General features: G+C 36.9%; 1 protein-coding gene across 1 annotated transcript in view; it reads left to right on the top strand.

The window, feature by feature from the left end:
• LOC148045982 (uncharacterized) overlaps positions 1 to 18,838 on the top strand; it is a 121,796-nt gene that overhangs the window by 32,689 nt on the left and 70,269 nt on the right. The window contains exons 21-29 of the mRNA XM_087713393.1: positions 2,003 to 2,146; positions 2,910 to 2,981; positions 3,639 to 3,782; positions 3,874 to 3,945; positions 6,665 to 6,808; positions 8,055 to 8,126; positions 14,098 to 14,241; positions 16,572 to 16,643; positions 16,922 to 17,065. Coding sequence (XP_087569519.1) covers positions 2,003 to 2,146; positions 2,910 to 2,981; positions 3,639 to 3,782; positions 3,874 to 3,945; positions 6,665 to 6,808; positions 8,055 to 8,126; positions 14,098 to 14,241; positions 16,572 to 16,643; positions 16,922 to 17,065 — 1,008 coding nt within the window. The remainder of the gene's footprint in view (positions 1 to 2,002; positions 2,147 to 2,909; positions 2,982 to 3,638; positions 3,783 to 3,873; positions 3,946 to 6,664; positions 6,809 to 8,054; positions 8,127 to 14,097; positions 14,242 to 16,571; positions 16,644 to 16,921; positions 17,066 to 18,838) is intronic.

The raw sequence follows: 18,838 nt of genomic DNA on the forward strand, positions 1-18,838 counted from the left end.
GCACAGAACTAATCATTTTTATAAAGTTTACATTTTTACTGTTATTAATCCTCCATTTCCATGAGCGATAGGAATGATACTGCTTTGAGAAAGAGATACCATGGAATTTGTGAGCTCCATGTAATAATGTCTATTTTCACAAGTGTGCTAGCAAATGAAAGCAAATACATTTCTACAAGCTATTAGTCATTCATCGAATCTTCAATAAAAACAGTGGCATTACAGCTTTTATTTTATTCTAGGTTGCCAGATGATCTTCACAAATAATGAGCAATGGTATTTGATCGACCTGGGATGGAGGTTCAGAGCATTTAATAGCAAGAGCAACACTAATATGTAGAAGCCCCAGAAACAGGATCTGAGAATAGATTCTGTTGCTAGAACAGTGTTTCTCAACCTTGGCAACTTGAAGACGTCCGGACTTCAACTCCCAGAATTCCCCAGCCAGCAGCAAATGCTGACTGGGGAATTCTGGGAGTTGAAGTCCGGACGTCTTCAAGTTGCCAAGGTTGAGAAGCACTGTGCTAGAATGTCATAGTGGCCTTTTTTTTTGAGGTCAGAAAGTGCTACTGTCAGGGTCACTTAACTTCTTTCTCACTGCAAATCTAAACGCTAGCATATGTTATCTTTGTGGTTTGAAAATATCCTTTTCCTGAAGGGCTCTCCTTCATTTTTGTTGGTGCACCTTATTTCCTCAAAGGTTTACCCTAACAGTTCATTACAATTTCTAGAGGAAGGAACACCATGCAATCAAGACAAAGTTGCCTGCTCTGAGTCCCTATTTAACGTTAGTATTAAAAACAGTACAGTGACTAAGTATGTTGCCTCTTATGCAAGAGCTCTCTCCTTCAAAATCTAGCAGAAATATACAGGTCTGTTTTCCTTCCTTTGGCTAGGTAGCTAGGTCCTCCTGGCTTAGGGGTTTTCAAAAACTAGTACAATGCAAAGTGCAGTGCAACATACAAAGAACTTGGTATACGGTACCCAATACAAAGTACACAGTACGAAGAACATAGTCCCATCATTTCATTGTCTTTCCAATATCTGGAGGCAAAAAAGATTTCCTTTCACATATTTGGCACAAGTCTTATGTAGTATGTTATTTTCTACTACTACTGATAAAGGGAAAGTGTAGAAGTAATTATAGTGCAAAGTAGCGAGCAAGAATAGAATGTTCGTTTTATTTTAAAACTGGTTCTTGTTCCTACATATGTATGTGTGGCTGCTCTAATTTTGTATATATTAATTAAATGTTCTTTTGTACAGGGGTATATCTTATCTGTGCATGTGTGTATACACCAGTGGTGGGTTTCAAAAAAATTTAGAATCTCTTCTGTAGGTGTGCCCTGCTTTGTGGGAATGGCTTGCCAGCCATGTGACCGGGTGGGAGTTGCTTGCTGGCCATGTGACTGGGTGGGAGTGGCTTGCCAGCCATGTGACTGGGTGGGCATGGCCAACTTGTAAAATGTGGTGAAACTCACTTAACAATGCTCTTGCTTAGCAACAAAAATGTTGGCTTAGAAATTCTGGCATTTGAAGCACACAAGTCTTAAAGCTGTCAAATTACAATACCCAGCCACATTGCAAAGGAGTCTAGGAGGCCTTCCCTTCCTGTTTGGCCCAATGGGTTGCTATTTATAGGGATTAACAAGTATCACTTGTCTTCCCGTTTTCTAAGATCAAAAGTGTGACTTAAGGGGGAGAGAGGCAGAAAGTAGAAAGAATACAAGGAATGGGTACCTAGAATCCCCCCCCCCCGTGCCATTCAAAAACTCTGAATGCAAGAAGTCCTAATCAGTTTGAACAACACTGCTGATTTACTGCAAATCCTTCTGCCCCTATGCAAGCAGTGGATACTTCTATCCAATTCAAATCATGTATCACAACCTTAACTCTCAGATGTGTTGTAAATGGGTCCCATAAACTAATCTGAATATCCAGCATCGTTATGTTTGATTCACAGTCCAATCACTTTCCTTTTTATGTCTCCATCCTCCTCTAGCTTTGGAAGATGGATTCAATATTCTGGCCAAAATGAAAAACGAAAGGATTGAATTGACAGAGTTGCCGATACTTATGCAGAGCTTCAATATCAACTTGCCAACAGAGGATATGGCAGAGGCACTGGCCTTTTGCAATGTTGATGGTACGTCTCCAGGGGTGGGCTTCAAAAATTTCAGCAATTTCAGGTTCTCTGCCCGATTGCTGGGTGGGTGCGGCCATGGTTGGCATGGCCTAGTCGGCCTCCTGCACCATGGCAGGGAGGCGCGTATTCACTTTCCCCTGGTTCCAGAGGCTTTCCTAGAGCCTCTGGGAGGGCAAAACTTTCCTCCTCCACAGGCTTGGTAGACCCTCCAAAGGGTGTAAAAGGTCCTGTTTCCGCCTTCTGGAACTTCCAGGAGGCCCGTTTTTCCCCTCCCCAAGCCTCCGCATGGGCCCTGCACTTACTTTGCATCCAAAATGGGCTGCATGGAGGCTCATGAAAGGGGAGGGGGGCAGGGCAGGGCCAGCCAGAGGTGAGATTTGGAGGTTCTCCCAACCGACCATAATGTTAACTAAGGGTTCTCCCAAACTTGGGATAACCTGTAGCAGCCCACTCTTGTGTGTATCAGTTTTCCTGTGGCTTTTAGGGACATATGACAATGGAAATTCTCATTCATTCATTCATATCATGGTGGGCCCAAAGGTGTTTTTTTCAAAAGGCAACTGAACTTCATTTTTCATTGAAGTTTCACTTCTCAGCCAAGAAGTATATGGTACTTCTATATATTATATACCATATATTACCTTCTATATACTATGTATGATGTACTATATACTGTGCTGTTATATTATATTATATTCATACAAAGATTATTCTTCTATTCTTGTTTTTCTGTCCCTTCTTTTCATTCCCCTTCCATTTTCAGATAATAATACATTAAATCTAAAAGAGTTCATCAGGAATGTGATCTATACTGATACTTTTGTTACAAGGCCAGGTGAGTGAAGACCTATTTGAAAATATCCTTAAATGTTAGATATACAAACTATCTTTTGGGGGGGGGCAATTAATTACTAAGAATAAGAGTTTGATAAACAGGTAATGAGGAATTCTTGAGTGGAAAGAAAAGCTTTGTGACGGCAGGGGGAAAAAAGGAACAATAGAGGAGCAAGCAAAGAATATAATTTTAATTTAAAGTTACATTATTCACTGTTATAGATTTCCATTAACTTTTTTCTAGATCCAGAAATTTTCACATTTGAATATTCTGACATTTATCTGCCCCTGTGTATGTATTGACAGAGTCAGATAATATTATTAGTAATATTATACTAGTAATTATAGTATAAATTACTATTATACTACTAATAATAGCCATTAATAAATTTCAGTTTCATGGATTTCAGCAACCCAAAAGGAAGATTTGGAAACAGCTTGGTGAACTGAAAATGGGAAATTGTTTGAATAATGTTTTCCCTTCTGGTTTCTTTCATAATATATTTCCTAGTATAAGCCAACCTTTCCTAATTAAGTTAGCTCCAGATAAGTTGCATCTCTCATCATCCCTAGCCAACAACCATGGCAGATGGTTTAAATATCCTAGTCATGGAGATAATGATGATGTTGTGTTAACTTTGAGTGATGTTTTTTATAGAACTGCAGCTCATCTGCCTGGCCTTGAGCAAATTCAAAGATGACCACTTCGACCTGCAGACTCTTCAGTCCAGCCTAGACTCTATGGAACTTTTCAGGGCCAGTGAATTATTGAAGGAAGTAATGAATGTAGCCAAAGCTGACAGTAAGCATTCTTAGTATGAAGCGGCATTTGTGAAATTACTGTTTACTGATTATTTTCTGTATTTCAGCATATCCCATCTTTTGCCTTGCAGGCTATGGCAAGGTTAATTTAGAAGAACTCATAAGGGTTTTAACTGTAATGCCAGAGGTTCCAGAAGCAGCCGGTAAGGCCAATTAATATTTTATTTTTCTGTTCCATAGCTGTTTTTTTACAGTCTTCCTGGAATCTACTTCCCCAGTCTCCTGCCTTGTGTTATGAGTTCAACTCTTAGAATGAACCCTGGCCTATAACACTCATATTTTTAGAGCATACATATTCAATTTTGAAACTTACTTGCAGTCTCAAGCCTCAAGTCTCAAGAATGATGCTCTGTTGTTCACATATGATTCTTTTAAAAAGGTACTTGTGGACTCCCGGTTTAATGTCACTGCGGGATAGTCATAGGTAACAGGGCTCTGTGAACCTAGGCTGAATCCTCCTCGTTTGAGGGCCCTAAGAGGCTAAAGTCAACCTGAAGGGGTGACGAAGAAAAGAGGGGCATTTGCAGGTCACAGAGAGTGGCAGCTCTTCTGCTTATCTGAGGCTCCCTCCGATCCAACAACAAAGAGGAGAGGTGGCCATTATGGCTGCCGTGAAGCTGGGACAAAACCAAAGAAAGAAATGTGCTGGAGCCATGTGTGAACAGTGGACTGGAGCTGGGTGAGGTGATTTCCAACTTCTTGATTACAGATTAACCCCAAAGAAAAGAAATCCCAAAAGGAAGACTCTCTAAAGTGGTGTGAAAGCAGCAAACAATCACATAGAGAAAAATTACAGACCCGAAATAAAGTGAAACCTAAGGGGAGAATATATTTTTTTAAAAATATAGAAAGTTTGGGTTTGAATATCTTATTGGTAATACTTTGAAGAAGAATTCTAAAATGCTGGAAATAATTGGTTGAATATTGGGAAAACTGAAGAAAACTGTTTCAAGAAAAATCGGAACAGCAGCAGCTGTTAGATTTTGTGTAATGTTGAAATTTAAGGTGAAGGCACCATCTACTGGTGAAACAATATACATTATATTTCTACAAAGCTGGGAATAACATTGAGAATTTGTGAATAGATAAGGCAGGGACAAACAACATCTGGAAGATTGCCTTACTCCATATTGTTTTATACTTATTTGCTTCACGGCTGATGGGGAACAAATTGTGAGACACTGGAAGATCTTTAAGGAGAGTGAATTACAAATACTAGAAATTATTATTGAAATTTAAGAGTGGACTATGCGGCCTAAAAAGACATGGGGAAATCAGATTGATCATCTAGAATCATAACTGTTAGCTGATAACTGTTTAAGAGGTGAAAGAAGAAAAATAAAAATAGAAAAGAAAAAAAGAAAAGAAAAGAAAAAGGCTTTCTGGAGAAGGACTAAACTGACTGGTTGAAGAATAAAATGAATTATAAATATTGCGCCTCTTGAAGAATAACTTTGGGATTGAGAAAACTTTTAATATTGGCTCTTCTGTGTTATAGACAACTGAGATTCTGGGATTGTGATAGATTAGTGAGTAATTTTTGGATCCATTAAAATAAAATAAAATGTTGCAAGAGGGAACAATAAGTATAGTTCAAAGAGAAATATTACTGAAGTTTCAAAATATTCATGAAACTATAACAAGAAACCACAGGGTGATAAAGGATCTGATACATAGTTGTGAGACCAGAAAACGCTCAAAAAATGACAAGGAGAAATAAACAAAAAACTCAGGAAGTAGCAGATAAAATAGAAAGAACAGAGGAAAGGATACAGCAGATAAAACATCAAATGCAAGAAGACAAGAAGAAGAAAGAGATAATAAATACTTAGGAAATACATCAGGCAGATCACGTAAAAAGAGATCAAAAAATAGAATCAGATAAACATAAAGACATTCCTGAAATGAAGATAGATGTATTGCAGGTTTGGCAGCAAGAGGTAGATGTAAAGATAGAAGAAATAATTAGATAAGATATGAATGATACACGAGGATTCAAAATCCCAAGGGAGGAGTATGGGAGACATGCCAAAAAACCAACAAGAATTGAAATATTAAAATGGGCAAGAGATGATGGATAAAAATAGAATATTTTCAAATAAAAGATTTGTTATATTAAGAATTAGAATTGAGGTAGAAACTAGAAAGGCGGAAAATAGTATTATGCATATTTCTATATAACATTTTAAGACTACTATGTAGAGGTAAAGATCAGAAGTTGAAAATGATTTTATCATGTATGCTTAAACAATTTTATTATTGTTACTACTTTGTGTATTAAAATATTGAAAATGATGAAGGAATTATAAATGATGAAGGAATTATATAAAGGGTGGAGCAAACACAAACATGTTAATAATTTTAATATATAATATTATTATAATTGTGTAAGTATGATCAATGTTGTTGTTATTATTATTATTATGTATTAAAACTAATGATACATAGATGCCACACTGTTCATGTATTTAATACCTACGTTATGTATATCCAAAAATAAAAAATAACTTATATACAAAAAAGTACTTTAGGGATAGATATATAACATCCTTTTTAATTCTTTAAAATAACTGGTTCTTTTCCTGCTGAGAAAAGGCAAGGCAATTTAAAGAGTTGCAAACAAGCTAATGGATAGGACTTTCTCTTGATTTTTGGTTCTGTTTACTGTAAATGCAAAGCAACTATAGTTGTGGCTGAAGCTGAGGATAAGTAAAGATGGAATGACAACTTAACCCCATGCTCATTTGAGTTTGTTCAACATAGCACTTGAAATGCTGTTTTAAGAGGAATAATTTTGCTATTTCAATTGGTAAAATAAATGTGCAACTGAATATCATGTTAATACAAATATTTCTTTGGCAGTGCTGATGGATACTCTTGATGCAATGCATAATATCATGGACCATGAAGTTAATGTCAATGACCTGGCAAAAACGTTGACCTCAGCGGGTATCAATTTGACTCCAGATGAAATGCAATCACTATGCAACTCAGTAACAGTCACTGGTGAGATTAGTACTTATTTCAATTTCAGTATTCCAGCATGCATATATTTTATCATTACTTAAATAATAAAACACATTCCTTTATATTGCTATGAGAGAAAAACATAATAAAATTCAAGTCTTATGATAGTTAGTGATATAGACTGCACAAATGCAGATATCCACTAGATGGCAGCAAAGGGGTGTAAGAATATTTAATACTATTTCTCCTCCTCCTTTTTTTCCCCTGAGGGAGCTGTGAAAGATGATTATGAGGAAACACCCTCATGGTAGCATCATATATGCTATATATAAGGAGGCCATATACCAACCCTCATGTACACTTCAAAATAGAGTTGATGGGCCTGGAGGTGTCAAAACCCTGTAATAGCAATCAAGATAGGATAGGTAGGATTGGATAAATTGACAAAATGTGTATTGCAACATCATGACACAAACTCTGCCCCTTACCTATTTATATGCAATGTTGCAATGCAAGTACAAAGCTCATGTTGTGTCATTATGATACATGATACACATTTCATCATTTTGTTTTCATCATGTTTAGGAACATATTTCTTTACCTCCCTAGCTTCTTATTGAGCAAGATTTACTAAAATAAAAAATTAAGGAGACAACACAATAATTCTAACAATTTGAACTACACAAAGAAAACAATAAACATTTCTTTACTTTATCTTTCCCATTCCTTCAATGGGAGACAGGAAAAGCCTTTTTTTTTTCCTTAGAATAAGGGCTAATCTGCACTTTGATACTGTTGACACAATGGCTACTAGTCTCTTTACCAGTGTGACAATAACATTTACACCAGTCTGCAAATTCTTGGAACTGCATCACAACTAGAAAACATCAAAATTTACTAAGAGGCTTTGAGTTATCAGTTTAGCACCATTCTTAAAAATGGTTTTGCCAATTTTTTTAACTACCCAATCTACATTTATTTATCTTGTATACATACATTAATTGTATTAAAAATTTAATGTTGGCATGTTTATTTAGACTAAATAAACTGTATTCATTGGTGAACCTTGATAAATTTATTTAAGATTATAATCTTAAACATTTTATAAAGCCGAAATATTTTTTATCAGATCGCTAACCACTAATTCTTGTAATATCAAACAACATAACTTTCCTCATCTTGAAAAAAACAAAACAATATTCTAGAAATATTTGAGAACCTAGATTTGTCATGCATATATTATTATTTCTCCCATTCAACCAATTTGCTATTCTGTTCCTTGTAGAAGATGGGGCAGTGAATTTTAATGATATTATGAAAGAAATAATTGGTGCAGAGACCTTTGAAGAAATTCATGGTAAGACCAGAAAATATGATAACATTTGCGTAGATACTAATAAATTGGTAAACTTTGCATTTTTCATATTTTCCAACTTAAATTTCAGTCTGTTTTAATCACATGTGAAAATTAATATACATTGGAAGGATATTTCCTAAGATTCATATATAATTTGTGAAGTCAATTTCCCACAACACACCATATATTTTAAAATTATTTCTTCTCCTATATCTTTATTTTGCATAGCTTTCCCATAATATACTAAGCTTGTTAAATCAGTTTATTAGGGAATTGAATTGCAAAATTCAGAAAAGTATGTAAAAATAAAACCAAATTTCCATTGATTTATTGGTCAAAAGTACATCATTAAATAAGTTTGCCCTAAAATAAAAACTGAACATATTTTTGTAGTACTTACCTACCAAATTGTTACATGTCTCTTATCTTTTGTAAAGACATTTCAGATGTCAAATCAGAATGGATTCAAAGCAAAGTTCAAATGTGCTTCAAAGTGCTTTGGACCTCATACAAGTTTGGCACCTCAAAGTCTATGGTCATATGAAATCCAAAACCCCTCTTACAAGTTATTTTCAAAGCATATATAGCCCTATAGTCTATTTGATCAAACATTATTTTTTCTAATTTATCACCCCTAGTGATATTGTGAATACGTTATTGGGTTAGAATTGTGAAGACCTGAGTCCATATCCATCCTTCACTATGCAAACTCACTGGATGACTTTCTCTTTCCATTCTATCACATAGGGTTACTGTAGAAATAAAATGAAAAATTGCCCATGTATAGTGATTTGATCACTTGGAGAAAATGCAGCATGTAAAATTAATAAATACAGTGATATTAACAAAAGAGAAAAACCAGCCTTCATATTGGCTTCAGATGTGCTCCAGCATGGTCTGTACTAAACTTAGCTATTGAACAGAATGAAAAACAGAAGAATTCTGCCATTAGGGTCCATTGTCAACCTTTTGAAATTAGCTGGGTTAAAAAAGAAGCATATCATGGGTTTCAGAAATGTTTTTTATTGTAATAATTTAGAGCAGGGCTGTCAAACTTCCAGTCCGCAGGCCGGATGCATCACACACTGGCCACGCTTAGTTTAGCATAGAGGGAAAGTCGCGATTAGTCACATGATACCGCCATGACGATGCGAGTTTGACAACCCTAATGTAGAGTAACAAAATACTAGAAACGAGGTGACCACAAACTCTAGTCCAGCTTAGTCACAAAGTCAGCTTGATGACCTTGGGCCAGTCATTTTTTTTCTCAACTTTGAGAAGGAGGCAATGCAAATAACTTCTGAAAAACTTTGCCAAGAAAATTGCAGGGATCTGTCCAGGCTGCTCCGAGAATTGGATACAAATTGAACAGAAAAAGTCAGTCTGTCCCATTTTACATCACGAAGGCAGTGAGACTGTATTTTACATTTCTTTCTCAGCATCATGTGAGCTTTTCTACAACTTCTTCCTTAATAGCTATTCATTACTTCTCCCCTTGTCTGCTCAATCATTCCTTCCCTATCTCCAAGGTCAACTCTAATAAGGTTAATGTGGGTAGAAGATCACATGTCTTGCCATTATTCCACAGATAGGATGAATGCTATAATTTATGTCAGCTGTGTTAGGCATCAGGATGTAGGCAATGTAAGCACTGGTGGAATTCAGCCAGTTTGCACCACTTTGGGAGAACCAGTTGTTAACTTCTAAGCAGTTAGGTAAACTGGTTGTTGGAAGAAATCATTAGAGAAGATTACTGTTTGTTAAATTATTTGAATCCCACCACTGAATGTAAGTAGTCATTATCATCATTTCTACAATTATTTTGTGGCATATGTAAGATCAGTTTTCTCTCGATGAAAACCCACACTTCTGTTTGTACTATTTTCTTCCTTTCTGGGAGCAGGGAAAATAAATTCAAACTTGAAAGCCTCCTTATATCAAATTGGTGGTAGCATTCATATCTCCTTCTTCTGCCATATCCATCATTGGACACTGGCAATCATGTAGGTGATCCTATTTTTATCAACAGCCTCAGGAAAAAATGCTGCTGAGTTTTGTCCAAACCAGTCCCTTAGATTTTGAAGCCATGACATTCTGCCTGGACCTCGTTTGCCTTCAATCTTTCCCTGGAGGATTAAGTAAAGTATGCTGAATTTTTCTGGGTGTTGCATCACATGTCCAAAATATTCTAACTTTTGCTTTTTAATGGTTTTGATTATTTGCCTTGGATTTCCCAGGTGGCTTATCATCTCATTTCTGATTTTGTCAACTCATCTTATACGTAACAGCCACCTGTAAATCCACATTTCAAATGCTTCTAGGCTCTTCAAGTGGCTTTCTGTAAGACACCAACTCTCTACTCCATAGAGCAGGATAGAAAAGATGTAACATCTGACAAGTCTGATTTTCAATCTTAGGCTTATGTTGTGACTGCAGAAGACCTTTTTCATTCTGAAGAATGCTGTTCGTGCTTTCTCTACCCTTGTCTTTATTTCAATGGTCATGTCCCAGCTTTCATGTAAATTTGAACCCAGGTACATGATCCTTTCAACTTTTTCTAATGGTATTCCTTCCAATTTTATCAGTGGTAAATTAATGGGTTGTTTTGCTGATTACCATGATCTTGGTTTTTGGGGTGGTAAGCTTCAAGTCATATTTTTCAGATATTTCTGTGACTCTTTTGATGAGAAATTGAAGGTCTTCATGTTTACTGGCAAGCAGAAATGTACCATCAGCATATCTTAAATTGTTGATTTGAACACCATTTACTTTAATGCCACCATCGATGTTTTCCAATGCTTCATTGAAGATTGACTTAGAGTACATATTGAACAACAGCAGAGACATTATACATCCCTGTCCTATTTCTGCATCATCTGAGTATTTTTGGCCTAGTCTCACATTTGCTACCTAATGCCAATATAAATTCTTTTTCATTTGGATACGTTTGTCATCTAGTCCCACTTGTTTCAGGATTCATAATAGTTTGCTGTGTCTTATTTTATCGAATGCTTTTTCAAAATCAATGAAGCACATGTAAACACTGTGATTGACATCTCTGCAACACTGTACAAGAACTTGAATACTGAATAGGGCATCTCATGTATCAATATTGTTTCTGAAACTAAATTGTGTATACCTAGACACTACTCAATTTTGTTGTATATTCTTGTGTGAATTATTCTCAGGAATATTTTCAGGGCATGACTCATTAAGCCTACCGTTCTGTATTTGGTACATTTCTTTGCATTTATTTTGGGGGGGATTGTCACAAAGGTTGACTTTAGCCAATCCTCTTTCCTGTTTCACAAATTTGATTGAACAGTGGCAGCAAAAATTTATTCCCATTGTCTTCCAGCAATTTTAAAATTTCTACTGGGATATCATCAGCTCCTGTGGCTTTTCTTGTTTTTACTATTTTTATTGTTCAACCTCCTCCATAGTGATGTTTGGTCCAGTTGTTATACTTCCCATATCAATATCACCCCTAGTATCCTCAAAAAGTTTTTCAATATATTCCGTCCATCCTTTTAGTTTTTTATCCTCATCCAAGATAATTTCCCCCTCCTTGTTAACTAAGTTGTTGGTTTTCTTTTTGTAGAAGCGTGTTGCTTCTTTCACTTTTTTGTGTAAGTTGAAATTATCACACAAACTTTCTGTCACTTCTATTTATTTATTTTTTGCATCTCTTTGCAAACCATTTTTCTTTTGCCAGTCGAATATTTCTTCTAATTGTTTTCTGCAATTCATTGTACTTTTCTTTATTTTTATAAGAGCTTCTTTCATCCATGAGATGAAGAATTTCATCCATCACTCATTGTTGTTTCTTGTGGTGCCCCTCTCTCTGTTTTGAGTTTGTTACTTCTACTATTGCATTTTTAAATTTATTTCAGTTGACCTCTTCAGCTTCAATATTTAGGTTGTTGGTTTCTCTTAAATAAATTTCTAGTTCTTCTTTTATCTTACCTCCATGTTTAATGATGAAGTCACTGTCAATTCTTGGTTTAGGAAGATTCAGGTTTTTCATCCTTTTAGTTTCAGCTGGACTTTGGCAAGTAGTAGATTATGATTGGATAGTACATCTGCATCTGATTTTATTGAGTTTCTAGATCTTTTGTTTATTGTAAAATAGTTCCCTGCTATATTATTTCATGTATCTGCCGGTGGTCTCCAAGTATAGAGGTGTCTTTCTGGCAACTTGAAAAAAGTATTCATCACGCGTTGCCTATGCTCCTTGTGGAAGTCTACAAATCTGTCACCTCTACCATTTCTAGTTCCTAAGCCAAAGTTTCCAACTACAGCAGCATCACTTCCTTCTCCCACTTTTGCATTGAAATCCCTCACGAGTATTGTCATATCATTACTTTTTAGGGTTTTCAGTACACTGCTTATATCTTCGTAGAACTTCTCTAAATCTTCCTCATCACTGTCAGCCATGGTAGCGTAAACTTGTATAACATTTATATTTACTGGAGTTCTATTTATTTGGATCATCATCACTCTAACAGATACAGGAATAAAAGAATTGATTGATTGATTGATTGATTTACAAGATTGTTTATGCTTATAGCTACTCCATTTCGATGATGTTTACTATTTTCACCAGAATAGTAGATAGTAGATAATCTACATATTGCATTTTCAGGCCAGCACATTTCATTCACTCCCAATGTAGAGATATTGTATTTGGGCATTTCTTGGATAGTCTTGTGTGTTTTCCAAGATTCATATAAGCTTCTCAGATTCTATGTTCCAACTCGTAGTTTTGGGAATATCATGCTTCTAGCAGACTGGGAGATTCTTAGCACCCTTGCCCCTTTTAAGGGGTGCCATTACTTAGGGCCATTGTTATGTTTTGCCACCATTAACATGATTTTCCTGGGAAATATATAGTATAGTAGTCGTCTCTTTGCTTTCTATACCACTGTGCCAGTGGTGTGATTCAAATAATTTAACAACTGGTTGTCTGCACTAATGACTAGCTGGGTAGGCAGGGCTCGGTGGTAATGTGACTGGGTGGGCATGGCCAACTCAATGACACTCAAGTCGATGGACGTTCGCCTTAGCTGTTACAATGTAATAAGGGTTAACTGGAGAGACAGTCTCTGTAAGAAGGGCAATAAATATTAGGCTAGAAACAACACCAGAATGTTTCCTTCCTGTCCTTCCTTACAGGATTAGCCCTGTAAAGTGGGGAAAAACCAAATAAGATTTTTTTCCAACAACCGGTTCTGTTTAGAAAGTTAACAACTGGTTCTCCCGAATAGATGCAACCTGGCTAAATCCCACCACTATGCTGTGCACATGCTGTTCAAGTGGCTGGCACTACACCATCTGTTGTTCTTCTGAAGCCATTTCCCAATATGGTCTCCACCTTCAATCAATTCCTTCCATCCCATCATTACAGCATAAAAACCATATTGGGTAGGGCCCCCAATCTGCCACCCAGGGACACGCTCTGTGGAGATTTCAGGCTCCCCCTAAGAGAGCATTCATATACGTATGCATTTTCTTTATCTAGGAATGATGTTAACTACAATCTTAATTCACCCTGAAAACTGCACAGTTAGATCAAGAGTTAATGTGCAAAGGTAGTGAGTTGGCCACAACCTCTGAGAAATCAGAACATACATTATGATTTGACATATGTTAAAAGGCTGGAATTGGTTCTCACATTCTAATTTATTCATGGGAAGTATCTCTTTGAAATGCTATTATCATCAACTGCCCCATCCAGCAAAGCCTCTCTACATTTCAAAATTATTTCACCTTATTTGATAAACTCCAGTACTTACCATCTTTGATTTGTCCAATTGGGAATAGGTTTCCAGGTTTTCATTGAAAGGGCCCATTCTATCAATATTAAATATGGCTTCACAAGATTACTTTGCTTCAAATCTTATTTGGGAATGTCAAAGAATAGGCTAAGAATAAGCAAGGCTGAACTCATTTTGAAATTTGTCTCCTGAAGCTTTACAGAAAGTTTTCAGTAATATCCAAAAGATTTCAAAAGAAGACATTAAAAAGGAAGATTTGCTGGATGCCCTAGAAAACTTAGGCAGCCACCTGACACCTGATGATTTGCAAGAGGTTCTGGCATTTGCTTCCAGTGATGGTAAGTCTTTAATAAATTGGTGGGCTATTGGGAGAAAACATTGAACAGAAAGGAAAATTGTTTTGCTTTCTGTTCAAAGGCTATTAACAGCCTCCATTAAATATTTTTGAAGATAAAACTGACAATGGTGTTGTTGTTTTTTGCAAAGACACCTACATGCAAGATGACAGCCACACCCATGAAATTGAAGCCTCCTTTTTTATGTGCCTAAAACAGGGGAGGGCTTCCATCACTTGATTACAGCTGCATTGTTGAGGGGTTTATTTACTCCATAACCCACAGGCACCCCAGTTTCTCTGGCTATTTTATTCTCTAATATATCAATATTCTATCTCATCCTTGTCTCGGAGTCTTAGATTTTAATGTGACTAGAAATATGTTTCCAGAATAACAACAATGGTAATCTGTGACACTTAGGAGGCATTCAGAGGACCTGCTCTTCAAATTCTTGGGTGTAAGATACTGTTTATTAAGTTTGATTACAAGAGGTGTACAGCAACTTCTATGCCTAACCTTTTTGGCTGGGATGGTGGTAGAGTTCCCTGGGCTTATGATCTTGCGGAACTTTAATTTGCCTTCTCTGAGTCTGGGTTCAGAGATAACTCAAGAGTTTAGGTCCACCATGGCAGCTATGGGTCTATCCCAAGTCATCCAGGATCTTCATGTAAAGTGATAATACACTTGAATTACCGTATTTTTTTGGAGTATAAGATGCAGCCTTTTCCCTCAAAAAATAGGCTGAAAATATGGATGTGTCTTATTACACACTGAATACAGCATTTTTTGCCTCCCAAAACCCCACCTCCCTTCCCAAAATGGCTGTGCATAGCCTTTAGGAGCCTTTAAGAGCCGAGGTGGCGCAGTGGTTAAATGCAGCACTGCAGGCTACTTCAGCTGACTGCAGTTCTGCAGTTCGGCTGTTCAAATCTCACCGGCTCAGGGTTGACTCAGCCTTCCATCCTTTCGAGGTGGGTAAAATGAGGACCCGGATTGTTGTTGGGGGCAATATGCTGACTCTGTAAACCGCTTAGAGAGGGCTGAAAGCCCTATGAAGCAGTATATAAGTCTAACTGCTATTTCAAAGTGCTCCTGGGGGCTAGGGAGGGCAGAAATGAGCAAAAAACAGACTGTTTTTTTGCTCAATTCCCCCCCCTCCAGCCCCCAGGAGCACTGTGAAAGCCTCATAAAAGCTATGCATGCCCTTTTTTGGAGAAAAAAAGGGCCCATTTTTGCAAAAAAATGAGGTGGGTTTTTTTTGGGGGGGGAGGTCTGCAGAGTGCAAATACTTTTTAAAAAAATGTTATCTTCAAAATCTTGGTGCATTTTATACTTTGGTGTATCTTATACTCTGAAAAACATGGTAATTGTTTTCTGTTAGAACAGTAACATGGTGTTTTAGATTTGGGGAAAATAGTGGTTTTCCTCTTGTCATGGTCGAATCACTCCAGTATGAGCCTCCAATTCTCTAGCACCATTTCCTTCCACAGAGAGATTAGGCCTATTAATATGGCCACCCCATTGATTAATAGAACCAACTGAGTTCCAGAGAGAGTTTGAAACTGTTCCAGAAAGCCTGATAGTTGGCCTGACCAAAGCCTTGGTGGCCACTTGGAATAGTAGAGCAGCTGCAGTTTTGGATTAGCCCATGCCTAAGTGATCTTTCTGTGCACATAGTTACAGACATTCTCTGTGCTTTACAATAGAGTTCAGGAAATGTAAAAGAGCTAAGAGACACCTTGAGCTTAGCTGGCAAAAGATGAGAAACAAAGATGACTTAACATGAGCTGAACTGTTAGAGCCTACTTTATGATGATAAGGGCAATGAAACATAATTATTTCTCTGCCCTTATTGCATTTGTGGATAGTCACCCAGCAGCCCTATTCCAGGTGATTTGTCTTGTCCTTCCTCGGAGGGAGTAATACTGAGATTCAACATTGGATTCTGGTCTTCAGGCAAAATCTGTGGAGTTGTGGAGGCTAAATCTTGTGTGTGTGTGTGTGTGTGTGTGTGTGTGTGTGTTTGTGTGTGTGTGTGTGTGTGTGTGTGCGTGTGTGTTATATATCATGAGTTTGAGCCTTTGAACCTAAGGAAGTGGACAGAACTCTTGCAGGTTTTAGTTCAGCCACTTGAGTTTTAGACCCATGTCCCTCCTGGCTAGCTAAAGCAACAAAGGAAAGGATACATTATTGGTTTTGAGACAGGGAGTGATTCCACTGGCTTTTAGGAAGGCACCATAGCTCACAAGCTTTTGTCCAGTTGTTCTTCCAGGCAGCTTTTATTCAATTGCTGATCTCCTGTTTGTTCATTTCTCCTTTTTTGCTTCAAAAAGAATCAGGGAAAGTGCATGGAATGAAATTCCTCAAGATTTTGTCCAGTGCCACCAGCATTTCTGACATCAGAGGTAAGTAATTGAAACGTGAATGAAGGAAACTCAAATTGTGAATACAAGGCAGAGGGCAGAAGTTCTCCAAATACCAAATGAAATGGAAATAGATAAAAAAAGAGGAGAGTCAGTTCCCAGGGCCAATTTTTCTCTCTTCCCCCTTGTTGGCTAATCCATAATTATGTCTTGGCTTGGCAGACCCACTGCTTCACAACCTCTTCTTCATTCCACAAAGCACTGGGTGATCTGAGAATTATAGCAACCTCCTCTTTCTTCCAACAATTCATGTTCTCCAGCATTGCAGAATGCCACAAAGATTTTTGAAAACGTCAAAGAAGAGAAGATGACTACTAAACAGCTGGAAGATACCCTAGAGAATATGGGAGTAGACTTACCTAGTTCAACATTCAATCAGATACTTCAAACTGTCAGAACTGATGGTAAGACAAAGCCTTACTCTTTAACTCTCTATTTCTGGGCTATACTAAAATTAAAAAGTCAAAATCTGCATAGAATTGAGCACTGAGTTGCAGAATGAATGGATGGATTAATTAATTAATTAATGGGGAAGGAAGGAAGGAAGGAAGGAAGGAAGGAAGGAAGGAAGGAAGGAAGGAAGGAAGGAAGGAAGGAAGGAAGATATAATTCAGTGAATAGCTTTAGCTTAGCAGCTGACAATAGATAAATATAACACTTTTTTTGCATTACACTAACATTTTTATTGAGTTACAAGTAATGTAAAATACAAAGCACAAGTAAACAGGAAAGCAGTGGGCAAAAAAGGAGGGGAGGAGAAATGAGGAAAGGTAAGAGAAAAAAAGAAAAAGAAACATTGACTTCTGACACTGTCCATTACAGTAAAGTAACAAACCATTTCTATAAAGATCTATCAGTCTAATCAGTAAAATCCAAAATCAGAGTTTCATTCTTCTCCACATCAAGCACGAAGTTCAGAAGCGGTCTCCACGTGGAAACAAAAGTACTTATGTTCTTTTCTTTTATCAGAGTGGTCAGTTTTGTCATTTTAGTCAACCCATCAACTTCCGCAACCATTTGCCCATAGTAGGAATCAAAGTGTCCTTTCGTGTTTGTGCATACAATAGTCTTGCTGCCGTTAACGTATACAGTATAATAACAAAAAACATTTTGTTTTTTATATTCCTTTCATCTTCTTTACTATCTACATCTGCTGAGGGGAAAAAAACAGGTTGCCTCTATGCCTTCAAGGTTGCTCAGTGAAAACAATCTTCTTTTTTTATATGGGGCATGAAAAATGACTCATCCTCACCAAGGGATGTGAATTTTTTAAATATCCTCAGTTATAGTGTTATTCAAATCACAAGCTGGAATTAGGTTACACATTGGCATGTATAATACGTAGCCAGCATATGTTGGGGAAAGGGATGTTATGGAAAGTGCTGAAAAAGAACAAGGAAAAATAAACCAAGAAATTGAAACATCAGATCAGACAAAGAACAGGAAATGTAATGAAATCTCAAAGATAACAATACAGATAGACCTCACCTAATAAATGCCTTATTTAGTGACCATTTGAACTTGCAACGGTGTAAAAAACAAAACCCACCTAGTTTTGCAACTTAACCTCACATTTACAATTGCCACAACATTACACAATCACCTAATTGTTATATTATAGATGCCACACGTTTACAACCATTGAAGTGTCCTATGGTCACATGATCAGTTTGCATGCTTTTCAACTGGCTTCCAACAAGCATAATTAATAGAGAACATGGAATTAAAGATCTCAAGGTGTGGTCATGTAATTTCTTGATTAACGGCTGAATGGAAAGTGACATCATAAATCTATTGCCCTCGTGTGATTTTCTGCTTAACAATTACAGTGCTTAGCAATGAAGTCACTCAGTTGTGGTCACTAAGCAAGGACTATTTATACTGTTCACAATATTATTCATTCCATACCTTCCTGCCCTGAAAAATCCATCCTATTTCATATTTGCCTTTTTAAATCTCAGCTGTGATAAAGATCTCAACAACCACTTTCAAAAACAAATTTCTCAGTCTTCTTGCCCCTAACTCATTTGCTCTTACTTTATGTTTTATCATTTGATCCTCATTCATTCTTTTTCTATCACCCAATCACTTCAACATACTTCTTTGGTGATGGTCACATACTTCTTCATTCATTCCACATTTATTTATCAGCTCTTCATTCTTTTTTCTACCACTTC

This window comes from Thamnophis sirtalis, unplaced genomic scaffold (genome assembly GCF_051295495.1).
Source record: "Thamnophis sirtalis isolate CommonGarterSnake01/CBP01778 unplaced genomic scaffold, rThaSir2_p1.2 scaffold_4, whole genome shotgun sequence".
In the NCBI taxonomy this organism is placed as follows: Eukaryota; Metazoa; Chordata; class Lepidosauria; order Squamata; family Natricidae; genus Thamnophis; species Thamnophis sirtalis.